A 19,846-nucleotide genomic window follows, 5' to 3' on the forward strand; every position below is an offset into this window, starting at 1 on the left:
TTTGTGGTAATTTGCTGTAGCAGCAAAAGGAAACTAATACAGTAAAGAATCTTCAGAACAATTCTTTCTCTTCGATCTAGACATAATCTGAGACATTTACTTTTGGGTGAAATTACTCTTATTTTTTTCTTCCACAAAGTATTGACTGTTGAGTTCATAATTCTGCTTAGTAACTAGTCTGGTTAAGGAACTACTTGTGATAATTTGATTGCATTATTTTCTTTTTATCTCTGATCACATTCTTCCCTGTAGTCATATATTTTAAGGGGCATGACTTACACCCTTGGAAATTAATTCTGTCACATGTACTTATCATACTTTGCTTGCCCTTTCTTCTTGAGTTGGAAACTAAACAAAAATTAGCGCTCCCTGCTGGTATAAATAGTGCCATGAGTATCCCTCTTGTAATGACCTCTTTATGGAATGAAATTGTAGGCTTGTGGAGTAAATGCTTATTTAATTTTACAAAATATTGACTAATTGTTCTTCACCATGGCTACATAAGTCATTTTAGATCATGAGGATTCCTTTTTTTACCCATATCTTTATAATCATTTTTTTACCAATTTTTTTACTATTTTTTTACCAATATGATACATGTAAAATAGTATCTAATTTTTGTTTTGCTAACAAGGCTGAACATTTCTTGATAAATGTGCCTGCCATTCAGTGGCTGTAAGAGGCTGAGCCCCTGGTGAGTGAGGGGAATGTGCAGAGGCAGTGCCTACTGGGACCAAAGAAGACAGAAGGAGGCCATAGATTATGGCCTGGTTTTAGTCCAGCTGCTGAGGTGGAAGTAAATACAGATTGCCCCTAAGGGAGGGGGTGTATGCAGTGGTAGATGGGATATAGGATGGAGCTAACCACAGAGTTCAAACCCTATACAGAGCCCCGCTCCTTCCAGAGGACATAGACTGGGGCCTGGAACAGTAGCCTGTAGAATGAGACCTTCATGCTTGAGAACAAGCTTCATTATGTGGTCCAGGGAATGTAAATGTAATACAAGGGCTTAACTTTCCCCAAATCTCTTGGGAAATAATTAGAAAAAAGAGTAGCAAAAGAGACAACGGCTTGTTGTCAAAATACATAAGACTATTCCCGGGAGTGGGGAATGTCAATATATTTTAGGGTTGTGTAGGATTATGAGATGTCCTCAACTGCATATGTATATACCAACATATACCTTACATATAACCATTTCACATAAGTTAAATAGTACTGCTAATAAGATCTAATGTCAACTCTTTTCTACCATTCAGACCTAGTTCTCTCAGGCACGATTTTAATATCGTCTACATGGGGAGATTTAGTAATGCGGTTACTGTAGATACATAAAAGAATGTTCTTTGTTTGATCCAAGTCATGTGTAGTTTTGATATCATGTGCAAAGTTCACAAATTCAAGTCACTAATGGGGTTTCCACTGGGGGGAAAGCAATTGCTCTAGTCAGTGGGTCATGGCACTCCTTCTGTCCTGTGAGTACCAGCTGTGTCCCTGGGGTGCACTGATGTAACGCATAGGTCACAGAATTTTGATGCTGACTTGCATCATAATAGTCCTGATGGTGTTCTGAGCACTGGTCAAGACAGTGATTTAGTGAGAGGTAACTTCTCAAGTGAGTTGTTGTTCTTGAATGTACTGATTTGATTCTCTGTTATTTTCCACTGACTCTCTGAGAGCAGAGTTTCAGGGAGAAAGGTATTGATTTGAGTCACTCTGAAGAGGTGAACCATGAAGCAGAAACAAAAAAGGAAACATCTGGAAAGTACATACTTTCCCAAAACTTCCAAGAAGTCAAGAGGTATGTGTTAAGCATCTTCTCTGAGCATAGGATACCATGGAATTGCCTCTTAAAAAAAAAAAAAAAAAAAAAAGGAGAAGGGTACCTGGGTGGCTCAGTCAGTTAAGTGTCCAACTCTTGATTTTGGCTCATGTCATGATCTCACAGTTCATGAGTTAAAGCCCCACATTGAGCTCAGTGCTGAGGCTTCTTGGGATTCTCTCCCTCTCCCTCTCTCTCAAAATAAATAAACTTAAAAAAATAGGGAGAGAGTATCCCTAGCTATGGCAAAGGAGAGAAGGAGGGATGGGTAGGAGAGGGATGTGTATATGCTGGTTTTTCTGAGACCACAGGTCATCTGAGAGTAAAGAGAAAGTTCAAATAGCCAAGTCCTTGTCTCTGCAGCTTAAGATCTGTACTGTTTATACCATGTCACTCACTGTGTCACAGGCGTGGTGGTTGAGTAGTACAGTTTTACTTAAAAAATCGTATTTTCCTTTATTTGATTTTTGCCTAAGGGCATTGGGTAAGTATATGATGTTATTATGAGTCTTCTAATAGTCCTTTCTTCTGTTAATGAAAAAGAAAATGTGGCTCATAAAAGTGAGAAAAAAATTAAAACATTTAAAACTGGTTGTAGAGGGATGAGAATTTAAAGTCATAATTTATTTATTCAGAAGCAAAAAAGAATTGTTTTCCTTCAGACTATGAAAATGTAAATGTGGGGCTCCTATGTGAAATGCAAGAAAAAGGCAGAATACACATACATACCACTGTTTAGCCGTAATGGTTGAACTGAGGAGAAAGTTTGTGGTTTTCTCCTGAAAAAAAAAAAAATGGGAAACTGAAATAATTCTGGTTACCATGGAGATTAACAGTAAACAAGTAACTTCTATAAGGAAAAACCATTGTTCAAGGGAGTGGGGGTGGGGGACAGTTGAGAGCCAACCCCAAAGTTCCAAGTGGCAGTTGTTACTCCTGAAGAGAACTTGGCACTTCCAACAATGTTTGGGGTTTCTGGGGAGAGAGGGCTAGAAAGTGAGTCATGTCTACCTACAATAAAATGAGTGCATGTTGAGAGATGTTATTAAGTGTAAACTATGAAAGCTGTAAAATATGCACTCACAACCATGTGTTCACATATACACACATGTAGAATGTAAATAAGCCAGGAAAATGTAGATACTAATATCACATATGCTTAGTATGTACTATGTACTATGTACTAGGTCCATTTATTTGCCCCTCAAGAACACGTTACATCTCTACTTTGGCCTTTGTAACTCATACACAAACGCATCTATTTCTTACTTATTTAATAATTCAGGGTATATGAGGAGGAGTGGGTCAAGCCTCCTGGGCTGATGGAAACTTTGCTATCATTAACATGCAGTTTTCCAATAGACCCTGGGTTATCAACATGCTCATCAGCTAGAAAAGGAAAGAGCTCAGAGAGACACAGAGGAGGTCTTTATGATTCTGGTTGGAAGTGGCACATGCCATTTCCACTCATTTCTATTGTGAAAAACATAATCACGTGGTCAGAACTACCACAAGAGAAGTTGACAAATATAATTTAGTAGTATGTCCAGGTCGAAAGGAGACAGCTTACAGTCTCTGCTCCATTTACAAAGAGTGCCCTTATATAAACCCAATCAATCATGATATAAATACAATACATGAGCTATATTTTGCTATCCATGAAAATGGAGTCCATGTTTGTTCACAAAACATGTCACATGGTCGACTCTTCTTGTTTGTTTAATGGATGGATAAATGTACAAACAGCAAACATGGACTACATCTGTATTATTTTCATGTAATTTCTCAGCATATATGAATTTAAAAGTTCTGCATCATGGACACAAGGGAATGACCCCAACTCAAGACCAGACAGCAAGGGGAGATTCTTCCTCTTCAGATTACTTCTCCTGCATCTCTTCAGAAAACATGTTTGCTGGTGCTGGTAAGGAGAGTGTATTGAATAAATTGGGATCTAGGCTGAGGCCAGAGATAAACTGGGTGATTCTGCCCATTAGTTGATACAAGGCTCCCTAGTACAGAAACAGACATACAATGTGTCTTCATCTTCTTCCATGATCAACTGTGGAAGCCATCAGTTGGAAGAGAAAAATACTTAAGAGGATTAGAATAAGCCCCAAAAGATCAGTGGAGAGTGGTGTTTTATTTGAGGAAATGGTGGGAGAGTGTTGGGTATGAGAATTTTACTAGAGAAACGTGGAAGAGAATGTCAGTATGAGCCAGCAAAGCATATATGTTATCAGGAAGGTGTGAAATTACTCAAAGCTTGAAGTGGACCAAAAGAGGTAGGATCCTTGAGATCTGGACTTGAGGTAGACTTTAGAGACATCCAGTCTAAGACCCGTCCCTTTCATGTATTTTTATAGCCAGTGTTCTCACACTTATCACCATATACACTTTTTGCACTCCTTATTCCCATCATTGATTTCTTTATAATCTTCCATATGTGTCTAAATTCTCTGTGCCATATTTTTGTCCCTACCATACAAACAGTGGTAATTTCTCTGACTTCTAGAACCCTAGATTAGTTATCCCTGTTTTTTTTATTTCATTTATTTTTTTTAATTTCATTTAAATAGTAGTACACAATTTATAGTTTGTGTCTGATTCCTTTAACTCATCATATGTGTGAAATTTATGTTCTGTGTGTCAGATACATACACATATATATATATATATGTACACACAATATATATATATATATACACACACAAACACATATTTTATGAATATAAATAATTTATTGATTATATTTTTCTGAGTATTTGGGTTGTTTTTAATATGGGGCTATTCTAAAAAGTGATGTTTGAATATTCTATTACATGCATTTTGCTATCTGACATATTTCTGTTTGGAGAATGCTTGAGTTAAATTGTTAGGTGGTAGTTTTCAGATTTTATCTTAATCTCTTAGACATGAGTCTTTTATGCCTTTATTTTCTTATGCAGTCACATGTCACTGTACACTTAACCTTCCGCATCCTCCTCTATACCCCCATTTAATTTGGATCTTCACATAGTCTCAAAGCCTTATATATTCTTTCTCTTACAGTTTTGATTTTTACACCTTCTAATGTTCTTTCATTATTTCTTTAGATTTCACAAATCAACTAATGCGGTGAGCCTTAAAGAGAATATTCCTAATCATTACCTTATACATCTGAATCATAACAGCATATACACTCAAACATGTAATCATGGGACATGCAATCTACACACATAGATATTAGCTGAACTGAAACAGACACGAAGCATACCTACTGTTCTCACTCACGCAAAATTTACCCCGTATTCAGATTCACAAACACCAAATCAATCATATATTAAGCATCAGTCCTGTCTTAAGCAACATGTTAGGAGCTTATACACACAAATCACATTGCATCCATCACAACAGTTTGCTACAATATGTGCAGACACATCCATAAGGGATGATCATCGTTGTTTTTTTTTTTTTAATGTTTATTTATTTCAGAGAGACAGAGCACAAGTCAGGGAGAGGCAGAGAGAGAGGGAAACACAGAATTAGAAGTAGGCTCTAGGCTCTGAGCTGTTAGCACAGAACCTGATGCAGGGCTCGAACTCACAAACTGTGAGATCATGACCTAAGCCGAAGTTGGATGCATAACTGACTGAGCCACCAAGGCGCCCCAGAGGAACGATCATAATCTTAAACTATTAGTGAGCAGTGAGCTTGGTTAACTTGGAAACAGAGACACTGGTATAATAATAAAAACTATGTTCTTCAAAAATAAAAATGCATCAATTGTTCCATTTGAGGTTATAAATCTCTAGGATATTGAATGTGGAGGGTCAAAGAGTATCAAATGTAAAGGAAAGCAAATGGTACCAAAAATCCTAACCAGGGTGAATGGATATGAGGAGCCATAGTAGCAAGATCCAGATAGAAGAATGGAATGCTGAAGTACTGTTCAGGACAAAATAAGTATTTCCCCAGGAGGGTGCTGGCAGTGGGGAGAGTAGGTTAGGGAGAAGACAGTAGGAGGGGAACAGAATGGAGCCAACTATTTTTATGACTTTGATTTCATTTTCTAGGAATCCCAAAGTCACACAAATATGATCCACCACCTGAGTACTCTTTGGAAGACAGTACTCTGGTCTCTGAGGCAAAAGATGGACACTCTGCATTGAAATACTTCTCCTATAACTCCTCCTTTCACCATCACCCTTATGTTGGTAAGGAGAAAGAAAGGGCATTTAAAGTGTAGGCAGATCAGGGCAGTGGGAGTCTGAACAGACCTGTAGACGTCCAGCTCAGCATCTCTGCTCAGCCACTGGGGGAAAGGTACACATTGGGTCCAGTTATCATATTCTCCTCCTCTCTTATTTGGGAGTCTAGGTCTCTGTTTCTGTACCCTCAATAGGAATTCATTATATATAAACACTTTTCACTCGTAGGGGGTAGGAAGGTACTCTGTGCATTCATTTTGAGACAAACATCATTTATTGAGGGAAGAAGTAGAATCAAAGACACAGTATCCACAATTGCTGTGGTGTCCATTAAGCCTACAAGTTAAGAATTAATATAAAATTAAACCATAGCTTGTAGCACTCTAGTAATACATGACCAGAGAAAATATAAAAGAGCCCTGCATCATTAGTTATCTATGTTAAAGAGTCCTATAGGTAATGAATTGCTGAATTTGAGCTCACAATCGAAAACTACAAAATATATACCTTCAAGGTAGATTCTGCAAACACCGTGAACACCAAGTTTTAGCTTCAAAGTTCACTTAATTTAATAGTGCTTTAGGGGTGGTAAATAATGTTTAAAACTATTAAAGATGTAAAAACTGAAAACACTACCAAGAAAGAAGTTTTTTTAAAAAAGTGGTAGTTTTAGAAATGAGAAATAACATTTTAGAAATTATAAAAAATGTGGGATGAATTAAACATCACATTTGACACAAATGAAAAGAAAATTTGTGACCCAGAGGATATAGCCAAGGAATTACCTACAAATAGAAATCAGAGAGATAAATAGATGGGAAGTGTGAGAGAGAGATTACAATAAATGAGGACAAAATGTGATAGTATGACATATCAAACCGAGGTTCATGAAGAGTAATATGAAGAAAGTAAGACAACATAAAGAGATAATGGTCAAGATTTTTTTCAGAAATGATGGAAGATACAAATCCTTAGAATCAGGAAACGTTATTAGGAAGCTTATCACAGGAAAGGCAAAAATAAATCCAAACCTGAGTATACTAAAACAAACATTCACGACCTCAATAACAAAGACCTTAAAGCAACTAGAGAGAAGCACACAATACTTCAAAAGAATGGTGATTTGTCAGGCAGTGTACATCTCAGCAGCGATTGTCAACACTGGAAGACAGTGTAAAACTATGTGCTGAAGGAAAAGAACAGTCATATCATAAAGAATAAGGATGAAATAAAGACATTCTTCAGGTAAAAAGTGTAAAAAATAAAATATAAAAAAGTTACAAGCACAGAATCTATTCAGAAAGATGGAATGGAACACAGGAACAAAAGGTGAGCTGAGGAGTTGGTAAGTCTGTGATTGAATGTAAATAGGCTTGATGATTAATACACCCAGACTGGTAATCATGAATTCAGAGATGGTCAACAAAACGTGTATACCTGAAGTATTAGATGATAGTCACATGTAACATGACTGGGAGTTCAAGTATTCGAAGCTGCGTATTTTGCACAGAGTGGGCAGCACCATTGACTCACATAAGTAACTCGCCCTCAGAAAAGAAAGGAAATTGGGTAAATAGAGCCTGCCCATTTTGAAAGCTCCCAGTGAATATGGCAGTGCTTACTTTAAGGTAATATATTTGTTATCAGCTATCAAATGCTATAACATTATGACAAATCTAGTGGATTAAAGACAACAACACTTTATCCTCTTATTATAGAGGTCAGAAGTCTAAAATATGTCATATAGATCCACCCATCTAATCCAAAATAATCTTTCTACTTCAAGGTCCTTAATTTAATAACATTTGTCAAGTCCCTTAGGCCTTATAAGGTAACATTACAGGTTCTGGGGATAGGTTATGGGCATCTTTGGCTAAGGTATTATTCAGCCTGTAACCACTAAAATGAAAATGTGTTACACGCAAAGACATGTGAATAGGTTAACAACGAAAATGAAAATGTGTTACACGCAATGGCAGATGTAGAGTCAAGTAAACAAATATTTAAATATATTGACTACACTCTGTCATAGCACAGTTCCCGGACACACTGTAGGGGTCTCCATGAAGACAATATACATATATCTACCTGACCATCAACAGTTGGGAACATTTTTAAAAAAATTTTTGAGTACTTATATTCTGGAGCTTTGGCCAGAAAAAAGACTCTATTCTCCATGCAGTATTCTCCATATGTGGCACACGTATGTCTGAGTTAGAAACCCAAATGAACTGAGTGTATGAATGATTGGATATATCTCTTTAATTTGGATGCACTTTAACAGAAATCTTAAACAAGCAAAAGGAAACTACACTGATTGGTCCTATTCCCAGGCACAAAGAAAACAATGTCATTTTCTCAAACTGTTCATTCTCTGTCTCTGACAATAAGAATACTCGTAAGTAGAGATGTCTGGACTGGAGGTAGGGAGTGGCAGAGAAAGTAAGCACGGCGTTTGCTGTCTACAAACTGGTATCAGCTGATCCAAGTCTATGTCTGGACTACAGTGAGAATGCAAGGTGTCTTCCCCCTTGGGGGATACTCATTTGCAGCCATATAAAATAAAACTGAGAGATTCGAGGGAAATCTCAAAAAGGACAAATAGCCCAAAGTGCAAGGATATCAAAACAGAACCGTGTTTGCAAAGATGGAGGCTAAGGAAATGTCAGACATCTCTGAGAAATGGCAAGATAAACTCAGTCTGAACCTGGGAAGATGAACTCGGTTGGTCATAATGTGGGCAGAGTTCTGACAACCAGTGTGAAATGGGCCAGCAAGGACCAGAGAGAGTATCTAAGGAGGAACCACTAGATTTTCCTTTTTTTCTTTGAGAGGAGTAAACTCCTTAGCATATGTCCTCTAACGGGTGAAGATGGGACAGAGATTTGAAAAGAATCCTTAAATTTTATCTCTAACAACCTCCTACCCCCGTAAACACACAGGAATCTTTATTCCATCACACCCACAACTAGACTCAACACCGTGTGCCCTCACATTTACATGTATTAACACTCTTCCTTTCATTCCCCATTCTCTGCTCCCAATTGTTTACACTCCCAGACATTCTCATAAGCTCAGATCCTCACATAGTAAGGAGGATACAAATGCTCATTTTGCAGCATTTGTATTCTTCACGTTTGCTTTCTCTAACCTCATTCCTTAGATACTGTAATCTCTAACTCACACAGATAATCTCACTCTTGTAGAACTTCGTATTGCACAGTAATGCATGAAGCCAACACAATCATATACCATCTTCTAAAACTTTTCTGTTCCTAGTCCCTTGGGTTCCTCATGCAATTCCACAATCTGGGAGCTCATATGAGGTCTCCCATGTATCCTTCACATGGTTAGTCTTCCAACACTTTCTCAGTGTCACCAGATCTCACAGAATCACCCAGGTTCATATAGTCTGTCATAAACCAACAGATATTATGTAACTACTTGAACTTCAATAGTATATGACACACAGATCACTCATGATACAGGGAAGATGTACTGGCTGTACCTATACAGAATTATGCTGCATATCACCCAACACATCATACTCAACGCCACCTTCACATTCAATGTCCGTGTCACCCCTACACTGTCTACATAAAATTATTGAAGAAACCTGACAGACACATGCACACATCAGACTGTACTCATCAAACCTGGTACACATACGAACTCTCTGAAAGATATACCACCTCCACTGACTTGTCTCATCCTTACACCAACATGACCTACCAGTCATCCAAGAGACAAAATAGACGTATTTTGTGAAGTAAAAATTGGGGTCCAGGCTTAACTGAAGTTTTTAAACATAAGAGACTTAATCCTGAGTTACTTTATCAGGAACAAAAATTCACCTATTACTGAAAGTCCATGGAAATGTAGGAGGAAGGAAAACAAACTGGCGATTTCCATGATGTGTTTAAAGTCATGGTAGAGATAGAGGTGATCCAAGAAATATGCATATTTTAGTAGGAAAATAACCAACAACATAGAATTTACCTGTAGATTGGGAAGATTTAAAGGTAGGGTATGAGTTTGGTAAGTATAGGAGCAAAAATTGATCAGAACAATGTGTGGGGCATGTGAGAAAAGTGACACAAGTGACAGGGCCAAATGAGGGCTGAACCATTTAGCAGTCAGTAGCTGTTGACAGGGGAGCTGTGTCCATTGTTGAGAGGTGTGGTCTGAAGTCCACCTTGGGGTTCCTACTGGAGTCTCCAGGTCCTGCATTGCATACCTGTTCAGCAGGGCCCTCATGTGAGGTTCCACAAGAGTAGATAACCTGGAAGGGGAGGTTAAGGACCAGCAGTGGAAGTCAGTCAATTCTTTCCTGTAAATTCTAAACCTATCATGAAGCAGCAGGACTTATATATCATAAACCACAACTGTCAAACTGAGACCTTTACCTTATCATGTACCTGGAAAGAATTTGAGCTTGGATACACTCCAGAAAACAACATAGGGCACTCATAGTTCATCAGATACTTCATTCCAACAAATATTTTTATATACCTTGATTTTAGGACTTTGAACAGAAACTAGACTATAATCTTCATGAAGATAAGTGCCATGTGTGTGATTCTATGTGGTATTTCTTGAATGTTTAGTGGAGGCAAAAAAATATCTGATTTTCCTTCTCTTCCCCAGAGGTCTTAAAATCAGGTGAAGAAGACTCTTCACATTCTGGACCCTCTAGGTTGGTCCAGTTCCACAACCAGATGGCAAAGGTTTCAGGCTCAGAACAGATCTTCGGTGTCCCTTCTCCAGACAGGCCCATTCACAGTGGTATGTGATGGGGGAGAGGAGGGGCTGAGGGGGATTCAGGCATGGTGGTGAGGCAGCGTGTTAGTCAAAAATTAGAATTGAGCTCCTTTGCTCAGCAATGTCCATAGATGACCTCTTCTCTCAAGGACTGCCCAGGGTCTCTGTTTATAATTGTTAGGCAGAATATACCATTTCAGCATCCCTGTCTTCTTTGGAAGAAGCCCTTAATGGATCTGAATGGGAAGATTAAAAATCTAAGAGAAATGTAGAAATACATTTCCAGAAGAGGAGTCTGTGAAGTCTTAATTTGACCATCTCCAGCACCAGAGTTCCGAGGGAATCTTGAAAATCGATTTTATCTGTATATATACATATCTTTGTATCTATGTTTCTCTCTGTCTCCCTCCCTCCCTCTCTCTGTCTCTCTCTCTCCATCCATCCATCCATCATCTATCTATCCTCACTATATGTGTGTGTAGATAGATATATATCCATATGTAAGTAGATGTAGATGCAGAGGTCTTCATACAACTTGTACCCCACATTCCCTAATTACACAATTTCCCATGAGGAAAATCAAGCTATTAATATCCAACTTAAGTGACTGCATACTGTTTTCCAGGAATAGTTCTTTCTAAGTGTTCAGTATTCTCTACACATCTCCAGAAATATCACATACGAGGTACTAAATATCATGGGCGTCCACCATAAACACAATTTTAATAATTATTATTTACTTATATCTTAGAGTAAGTGAAGTTTTCAAAGGCCAACGCACCTTAGAGTTTTTGGGTTTCAAATGAGAAAGTCACCTTCATTTTAATGAGAGCAAGTCTCACGTTTGGTAATGATGTGTGGCTTCTAATGTCCACTCAATGTGTGTCTTTTGAATTGACAAACTCTGGAAAATGCCACATCTCAATGTTTTGTTTGGTTTTGTTTGTTTTTATGACTCCACAAAATGCCACCTCAATGTTTTGGGTTTTTGGTGTGTTTCTTCGTGTTTATTCCATTCTCCAGAAGTCACGAAAGGTGAAGAGGATGTCCCTCCTGCTGAGTCATGTGTAGTGGTCCCTGCCTGCAATCAGGCAGCAGAAGAAAAGTCCTCTGTCTCAGAATACTTTTCCTGTGTTTCCTCTGTACGCAAGCTCGTTCCTGTTGATGATTGTGGTAAGAAAAACAAACAGGTGGGGTCTGAGTATGGAGAGGAGATAAAACTGAGCTGCTTGGCCCAAGCCCTACTTATTTAGTCTCCCCTCAAAAGCAGAAAAGGGTTTCAGGGCGGAGGCATTGGGCTGAAGCCTCTGCAGAGGAACAGAGAGAGTCAGTGTCCCTTCAAAGATAAGACACAGCTCCTCATATGAACACTGGGATGGGTCATGTAGAGCACAGTGCCGGTGTGGGCAGTTCATCGGAACCTTCCCCCTCAGAGGAGCATGAATTCATATGCTCACACACACTCACTCATCTGTATTCCTTCCTACCAGGTATGGTGCCATTTCTCCTTCCTTTTACTTTTTCTACCAAACTTACCTGCCTTCATTCCTCATTAACCTTCCTGTGTTCTAGTAACATGGTGTAGGTATGCCCCGGTACCTTCATTCCGACTCACCCACTTACACACTAATCCCGTAAGCAATTTATGTTGCCTCACACAGATAACTTGTTTCAACTCCCTCATGCTAAGCCAAACTGCAGAAAATTCATAGACCCTGGAGGGAATGCACTTTCATATACTGCCTTTCTAATCTATATGCCACTTGACCCACAAAGACTTCGGCCCCTCATGGAGCCACACACTCTGAGAGCTCAGGTCACTTCTGCTAACACTCGATGTCATATCGACTCGCAGCAAGAATAGGCAGTGCTCCTGCATTTGTTCACATTTAACGCACATGCGCACATTCATCCACCGTCGCCTTTTACCAGTATCGAAAACACTCACCAGAGATGTCCCCAGACACACATACAACTCCGCTAGACACACCACACCCTCATTTCTCCAGTTATACCAGGTGCACCTCAAGTAAAACATACCACTCCCAGAATTCTGCAGTGTAACATGTACATATGCTTCTGCTTCACATTTCCGCATAGGAATATTCTCCTGGCCATATTAAGTCCTCCAGACATCACATACTTATTCTACTTGTTTTATGTTTGGAATTTTCTTTCCTAGGAATCCACCAATTACATCAAGATGTTTCTTGTCTTGGATACCAGTTGGAGACTTCCTCCCCCTTTCCACACGTCTCCTTCCCATTCCATTTTGTCAGTGATACTAAGTCCTCTTTTACCTCAGAAGACATGAAAGAGGAAAGGCTCATGACAATTTACTATATGTGTGTCCAGATGAAAAGGGGAGTGGCTGCCTTATGTGACACAGAGGAAGGACTGGAGCCTCCCTCAAAGAAGACAAGAATACAAAAAATGACCTTTATTGAAAAGAGCCCTACAGAAGCCACCCTCTCTTATGTGGGTACGAAGGAACTCCTGACTGACAGTGAGTCCAGCTGGAACAACAAAGACCAAGAGGAACAGGAGGAGGTTGAGAGTCCAGCAGAACCTCCAGCTGTAGATGAGTGTTCCAGGGCCAAGACGCCCGAATGGCTGGTGTCCCAGGATAGTGGTGTCAGGTGCATGGGCTGCTGCCGGGTCTTCCCCACCTTAGAGGTCCTCCAGCAGCACGTGCAGCATGGGATCAGTGAGGGCTTTAGCTGCCGTACTTTCCATCTTACCTTGACTTGGCTGAAGAGCAAGAAGAGCAGGATAGAGAAGAAGAGGAGGAAGAGGAATAAAGTCAGGAAGATAATGTACCAATGCCAGAAAGGAAAGCGTTTTGGCATGAAATCTTCACGCAAATAAACAGACTACTTTTCAGCCCCTAAAAGAGAGGAAGTAGAGTAGGCCATACTCTACTGAGGGGGCTTCATCTTCTCTAAACAGCCCTAATACCCACTGTTGTTTATTTACACCCACCCCCACCCTCACCACTATCACCACACCACCCATAGGAGCAGAGAACCATTTTCACTTTTACCCACTCCTCTCCCAAGAAGGAGGAAGAAGAAGGAAGGTCACACCTTGTGGAACAGCAAGATGTTCTTGAGCCAACGAAAGAACAGTGAACACCAGTATATCATCGCCACCATTACAGTTGAGAAAAAAAAGACTCACTGGAAGGTGGCAACTTCTAGGGGCCAAATTATAGAAGAGGTGAGGACCCTTGGGGTAAGAGAGCACCTCAAGGGTATTTGGGATTCAGGGTTCTGAGAAAAGGTGGCAGCCAGCAGAGATGCCTCCTGAGGTTCTCCAGTAACTGTGATGATGAATTTCCTTCAGAAGAATATAGACTTGAAAGTGGAATTAATTAGTGAGAATGCTTCCTTTTTATGCCCTTTGAGGAGACAGGAGTAAAGACAGACCAGTCTGGTAGTTCAGTAGGGCAGACAAGCCTGGGCCCATCATTCCTAGGTAAACCAAATGTCTTGGGAGTCACATCCACCCTAAATATATTCCTGGGCCTGCCTCCCTTTCAAGAGGCACAGGGCTTAGCAGGGACAAACATTGTCTCCTGGAGGAAGGGTTGGTACACAGGCCAGTCTTCCTAGGTGTGAGTGAGATCTCAGATGTCATACTGTGAGTTGCATACCCTGAGGAATCTGCTGGGGAGTCACAACCACTTGAGAGAAACAACCAATGGAATCCTTTTTTTGTTTTGTTGTTGTTGTTGTTGTTGTTGTTTCATCCCCTTTGGTATATACTATTTGCCTGTAGTTCTGGTTGCTTTCTCTCAAGTGTCAGATGCAACTGGAGGAGGAGAGGGATCGAGGGTACCCTTCTGCCAAGGATCCTTTCTGGAAGCTTTTAATGTGTTGCTTCCTGGAGGATCCTCATATTCTTTTATGAAAGTGCACAGTCCCCACATCTTATTCTTTATTTTTGTTACAGCATCAAGTGCCTTGTTCTAAGGGATCTGTAGAGGGGTTAAACATGGATGAAACTACAAAGACATTGCAAAGCCAGCTTCACACTACAACGAATGGGTGTATGTCTTTTTAGTTAATGGGACGAAGGAAGGGCTCATTTTCCATGCTCCAGAAATCAGTTAGACTGTAGCCCGGGAATGGCCCCAAATTTTCTGAATAATGTAGAGTGACTGAGAACTTATCACTAAAATAAGAAAAGCTGCCTTCCTCACTGAAGGGACCCTCTTCTCTGTTTTGGTTTTCTCACAGCAACACAGACCCATGGCCCAAAGATTTCAAGTGATGGTATCCAGTACCTTCCTACAGTCTGATGGGAGCACAAAAGTTCTCGTGAGCCCCATAGCAGGGAGGGCTGGCTGTAGATGGATGTCCCTTATCCTTTGCAGCTGCTCCCAAGTTACCCTGGTAAAATGTGGTGCCCGTGTCTGGAGAAAATATCCACATGGACCTGTGAGGAGCCCGAGGAGCACCAGGAATACTGTGCACTCAGGAGATCTGCAAGACAACTTTCCTGCCCCTGCCAACCCACCTCACCCCTCCAGGAGTTCGATGCCATTGCAGACATCTGCAAGGTTGCCTTGTGGAGAAGAGGGCGATATCCCTAGAGAGATCTTAGTACTGTGGAAAGCACATTTCTCATACCTAGACCTTTCACCGGTGCAACAGAAGGTTGATGAGGACTTGGCAGGACTCCAGGGAGGAGATTGCTAACTTGACAGAAGGTTTAAAAGGATATGTCAATTTCTTTCCCAGTCTCAGTTCTACTTGTAGCTTCTCAGGTCCCTTTCATTTAGTGGAGGCTTGACCACCTGGCTTGTAGTCTTATTCTCCAGCCCAGCTGTCACTCTTCAACCCACCAAATGTATTCCCCTCCTCCATACCTTCTACCCAGAATACGTGTAGCAGAGCATGAACACTGACGGATACAGATGGTACAGATTGTCATCCATACCTTTTCACCCACACATTCCCACCAACGTAGTCTTTGTTAACAACTTGACTTATTTTTCGATATCTTTTTCTTTAAACGCACATATACCTTTCCCCTACATTTCTCTAACATGCTCACCCACACAGTTATTTGCCTGGGGAGCCATTCTTATCATTGAGACAGGAAAAGCTAGTGTACAGACGAAACCAAAAGTAAAGAAAACCCACTCCTTGGCTTTCATGAGCTCGTGCACGTGTAGGTGTACACACACTTCTTACACGGTCAAAGTAGGAAGGATGGAACGTATGACAAACATCAGAGACGATCAAGTATATGTACCCAAGGGTGTCCCAAAAGTCATAGCACACTTTCAAGCTTAATCATTTTAGAAACCTAAAAGCTACCAATTTTTGAACAATATAATTTGCATGTTGAATTATTTGCATGTCACTTAACACTGTAATTATACATTTTCAAAGATAAATTGTAATTTTTCTTTGTCATCTGCCATCTTCAGTCAGAGGGACAGATACACACAAAAAAAATGTTTTTAAAGCATTACAGTTCACAAAGCTATATAAGGGAAATTAAAATAGTTCAACTTTCAGATGGTGGTGTTTATAATTTGTAGCTTTTGCATTTCTGGTATTACTAAAGCTTAAAACTGACCTATGGCATTTGGGACACCTATATGTATATATACAGTATATCCAGGTGTGTGTGTATATATATAGATACGTATGTGTTTATATGCATATATATATCATATATATACACATCTCTTCTTTATGTATATATCATATATATATATATGATTATCTTGAAACTATTTTTATGTCTATTGCCCCTATGGATATGTACATATAAGAAGTGTGTGTGTACCCGTGTGTCATAGAAGGGGTGGATTATAGTTGCTTTTGCTTTCATCTGTGTAATTCTTTTTCCTGCTTCCTTTGATAAGAAGCTCTACTTTCTGGCCACAAATATATGGGCAAGTAAGTCAGACTAATGAAGTGAAGTCCTTACTTCGCTACTTGGCTTCCATGATTCACCCTGGGAATAATCATCAGTCTGGGTTGTACTGATAGCTTGGAAAATTAAAATAGAGGAGCTGGAGACTGGGGCAATTGGTGGGGAGTTATCCTTTGTCTGCGACTCAAGGTCTATGAGCCTCTAAGACTGGACACGCTTCAATTCCTCCTTTTTAGAAGACCTGGCTGTTTTAACTATTAGTTTAATATGCTAAGCACCCCCACTAACCACTTCAATAAATTCTTGTTTTGTTTCCATTATCCTGAGTCGATTACTTTTGTTTGTTACCTAATGTCCCTTAATTGATGCAAATCAACTTTAACATGATAATTTCTTCCATTATAATAGTTGAAATGATGTGGCCTAGAAATCAGTAATACATTATTATATTCCTCTGATTTTATACTTAAACAGTAAGAGATATGCTTATACTCAGTACGTACACTTGATTAATTAGAAAAGTGCATTACAAATATTTGGGTGTATAAACAAAATGATCGGGCTTCAAAATAGTCAAACTGGACTAGATTTCTTACTGCCACTTAACATATTTGTACACTGAGTCAGTGCTCTATTTTAAAAAAATGGAGATCATAGTACCTAAAGTAATAGTAATTGTGAGGTGAGTAAGATACAGGTAAAAGCACCCAACTTAGTTACTCACAAATAAAATTTCATACATTTTTAGTAACTATTTTCTTTACCTTTATCAGTAGTTTCATATGTCTGGGTAGGAATTTTTTTATATATATTATTTTAGATATGCTGAGCTTCTTAAGAAATTTTAGGTTTTTTTTTTTAAGTTTAATGATTTATTTTTGTGAGAGAGAGCAGGGGAGGGGCACAGAGAGAGGGAGAGAATCTCAAACAGGCTCCATGCTGTCAGCATAGAGCCCAACTTGGGGCTCAAACCCACAGACCATGAGATCATGACCTGAGCCGAAATCAAGAATCAGCCACCCAGGCGCACCTAAAAAATCTTTTAGTTTTGATATAAATATAAACTCACAAGAAGTTACGCAAACACTCCAAAGAGGTACCATGTACCTATCACCCTGCTTCCTTCAACATAATTGTAGCGCGTTACCAAACACAGGAAATTTACTGGAACAATACAATAAACCATCCTGTAGACCTTCCTAAGATGTCACTCTTTTTACATGCACTCATTTTTTGTATGTTTTTATATATAATTCTATGACATTTTATCCCTTGTATAGAATTATATACATATCATTGCAGTCAAGGTACAAAAATGCTCTGATACCACAAAGCACTTCTCTTAAGCTGGTCATAAAGGGCACACCCATTCTCCCTTCCCCCAACTTCTGACAGCCACCTATCTGTTCTCCATCTCTATAACTTATTTACCTCACAAATTTCATATAAATGGAATGGTACCATATGTAAACGTCAGAGATTGGCATTTCCAGCTAAACAATTTTCTTAAGATCCAGCCAAAATGTCTGAATACTTTGATACTTCATTACTTTTATTGCTGAGTAGTATTCCATCGAGCTATGTAGAGCCATTTAACGTGTCAAGTGTTCAAAGGTGCTTTCACGTTTGTGGTGATTATAAAGCTTCTGTGACAAAGGTTTTTAATGTAGACGTGAGTTTTCCCCATATAAATGCCTAAGAGTGTTATTATAATAGTATAATATATGACAAATATAGATGTAAATATTTTTAAACTATTTCAGTAGATATGCAGTGGTATTTTGTGTTTTTAATTTGTGTTTCCCTATGACTAGGGATGCTGCATGTCTTTTCAGGTACTTATCATTTGCAGTCTTTCTTTTGTGGATTGTGAGTATAAGCCTTTTACCTATTTTTATTTATTTATTTTTAATTATTTATGTTTATTTATTTTGAGGAAGAGAGAGTGCGCACAAGTGAGTGGGCAATGGGCAGACAGGCAGAGAGAATCCCAAGCAGGCTCCGTGACACGGGCTCAACCCTATAAACTGTGAGATCATGACCTAAACCAAAATCAAGAGTTGGACACTTAACTGACTGAGCCACCTAGGTGCCCCCAGAATTCCAATTTTTATGAATCCAAATACTTCAGCTATTGTCTTTTATGGATAGTACCTTTGGTGTCATGTCTAAAAACTTGTTACCTAACTCCAGGTCCCAAAGATTTTCCCCTATGTTTTCTTCTAAAAATTTTATACCTTGCCATTTTACATGTATATCTATGATCCATTTGAGTTAATTTTTGCGCGGAATGTGAGGGTTAGATGGATGATTATGGTCACTGTTATACATTTTTTCCACCATCATTTTATATTAATATTGTAACTTTGGTCAAAAATCAGCTAGTCATATTTGTGTGGGGAACTATTTCCAAGTTCCCTATTTCAAGTCCCATCGATTTATATGTGTGTATCTCTTTGATATTCCATGCTGTTTTGATTGCTGTAGATATTGACCAATTATTAAAAATGGGTAGTGTGGTTCTTCCAATTGGTTGCTGCTTTTCCAATACTGTTTTAGCCATTCTAATTCCTTTGTGTTTCCCCATAAATTTTAAGGTAAGCCTGTAAATATATACCCAAAAATCTTACTGGGATATTAATAAGGCTTACATTGAATCTCTACATCATTTTGTCAAGAACTGACATCTTAAAAATGCCTGGCATTCCAAAGCATGGATATTATATGTTTCTCCATTTATTTAGGTCTTCTTTGATTTTTTTTTTTTTATCAGTGCTTGTACTTTTCATTCTACAGACCCTGTGCAGGATTTACAAGATTGATTCACAAGCTTCTTGAATCTGTAAATTCTCCTTCTGGGACACCAGTGGCATAAATGTCAGAACTGTTGGTATTATCCCTGTTTGTCTGAGGCTCTGTTCATTCTTTTAACATTTTTTCATTCTTTTTTTTTTTCATAATTGAATTTCTCTTTATCTACCTTCAGATTTGCTGAATCTTTCCTTTGTCATTGTGCTCTTTGGCCCAATTCATAATTTTTATTTAGTTTTAAAAGTTTATTTTGAGAGAAAGAGAGAGAGAGAGAATGCATGGGAGGGGCAGAGAGAGAGAAGAGAGAATTCCAAACAGGCTCTGCGCTGACTGCAGAAATCAGCATGGGGCTCAATCTCACAAACTG

General features: G+C 39.1%; 1 protein-coding gene across 2 annotated transcripts; it reads left to right on the forward strand.

The window, feature by feature from the left end:
* Positions 1 to 775: 775 nt before the first annotated feature.
* Positions 776 to 16,988, forward strand: LOC102970717 (protein FAM170A-like). Of its 2 annotated transcripts, XM_042982675.1 has the most exons (8): positions 776 to 790; positions 1,683 to 1,801; positions 3,612 to 3,746; positions 5,878 to 6,018; positions 10,660 to 10,797; positions 11,797 to 11,946; positions 12,956 to 13,992; positions 15,015 to 16,988. In XM_042982675.1, the coding sequence occupies exons 2-7, from the start codon at positions 1,732 to 1,734 to the stop codon at positions 13,639 to 13,641; spliced, it is 1,320 nt and encodes a 439-aa protein (XP_042838609.1). In that variant the 5' UTR covers positions 776 to 790; positions 1,683 to 1,731; the 3' UTR covers positions 13,642 to 13,992; positions 15,015 to 16,988. The 2 variants fall into 2 exon arrangements, with proteins under 2 accessions (XP_042838609.1, XP_015395117.2); XM_015539631.2 differs by lacking the exon at positions 776 to 790 and having other exon boundaries at positions 1,593 to 1,801.
* Positions 16,989 to 19,846: the final 2,858 nt, after the last annotated feature.

This window comes from Panthera tigris, chromosome A1 (genome assembly GCF_018350195.1).
Source record: "Panthera tigris isolate Pti1 chromosome A1, P.tigris_Pti1_mat1.1, whole genome shotgun sequence".
In the NCBI taxonomy this organism is placed as follows: Eukaryota; Metazoa; Chordata; class Mammalia; order Carnivora; family Felidae; genus Panthera; species Panthera tigris.

Excerpts from the sequence above, each read along its gene's own strand:
- LOC102970717 (XM_042982675.1), top strand. The coding sequence starts at position 1,732 with ATGAAGCAGAAACAAAAAAGGAAACATCTGGAAAGTACATACTTTCCC. Across the intron at positions 6,019-10,659 it reads TCACCATCACCCTTATGTTG|AGGTCTTAAAATCAGGTGAA; the intron begins GTAAGGAGAAAG and ends TCTCTTCCCCAG. Across the intron at positions 11,947-12,955 it reads CGTTCCTGTTGATGATTGTG|GAATCCACCAATTACATCAA; the intron begins GTAAGAAAAACA and ends TTTCTTTCCTAG.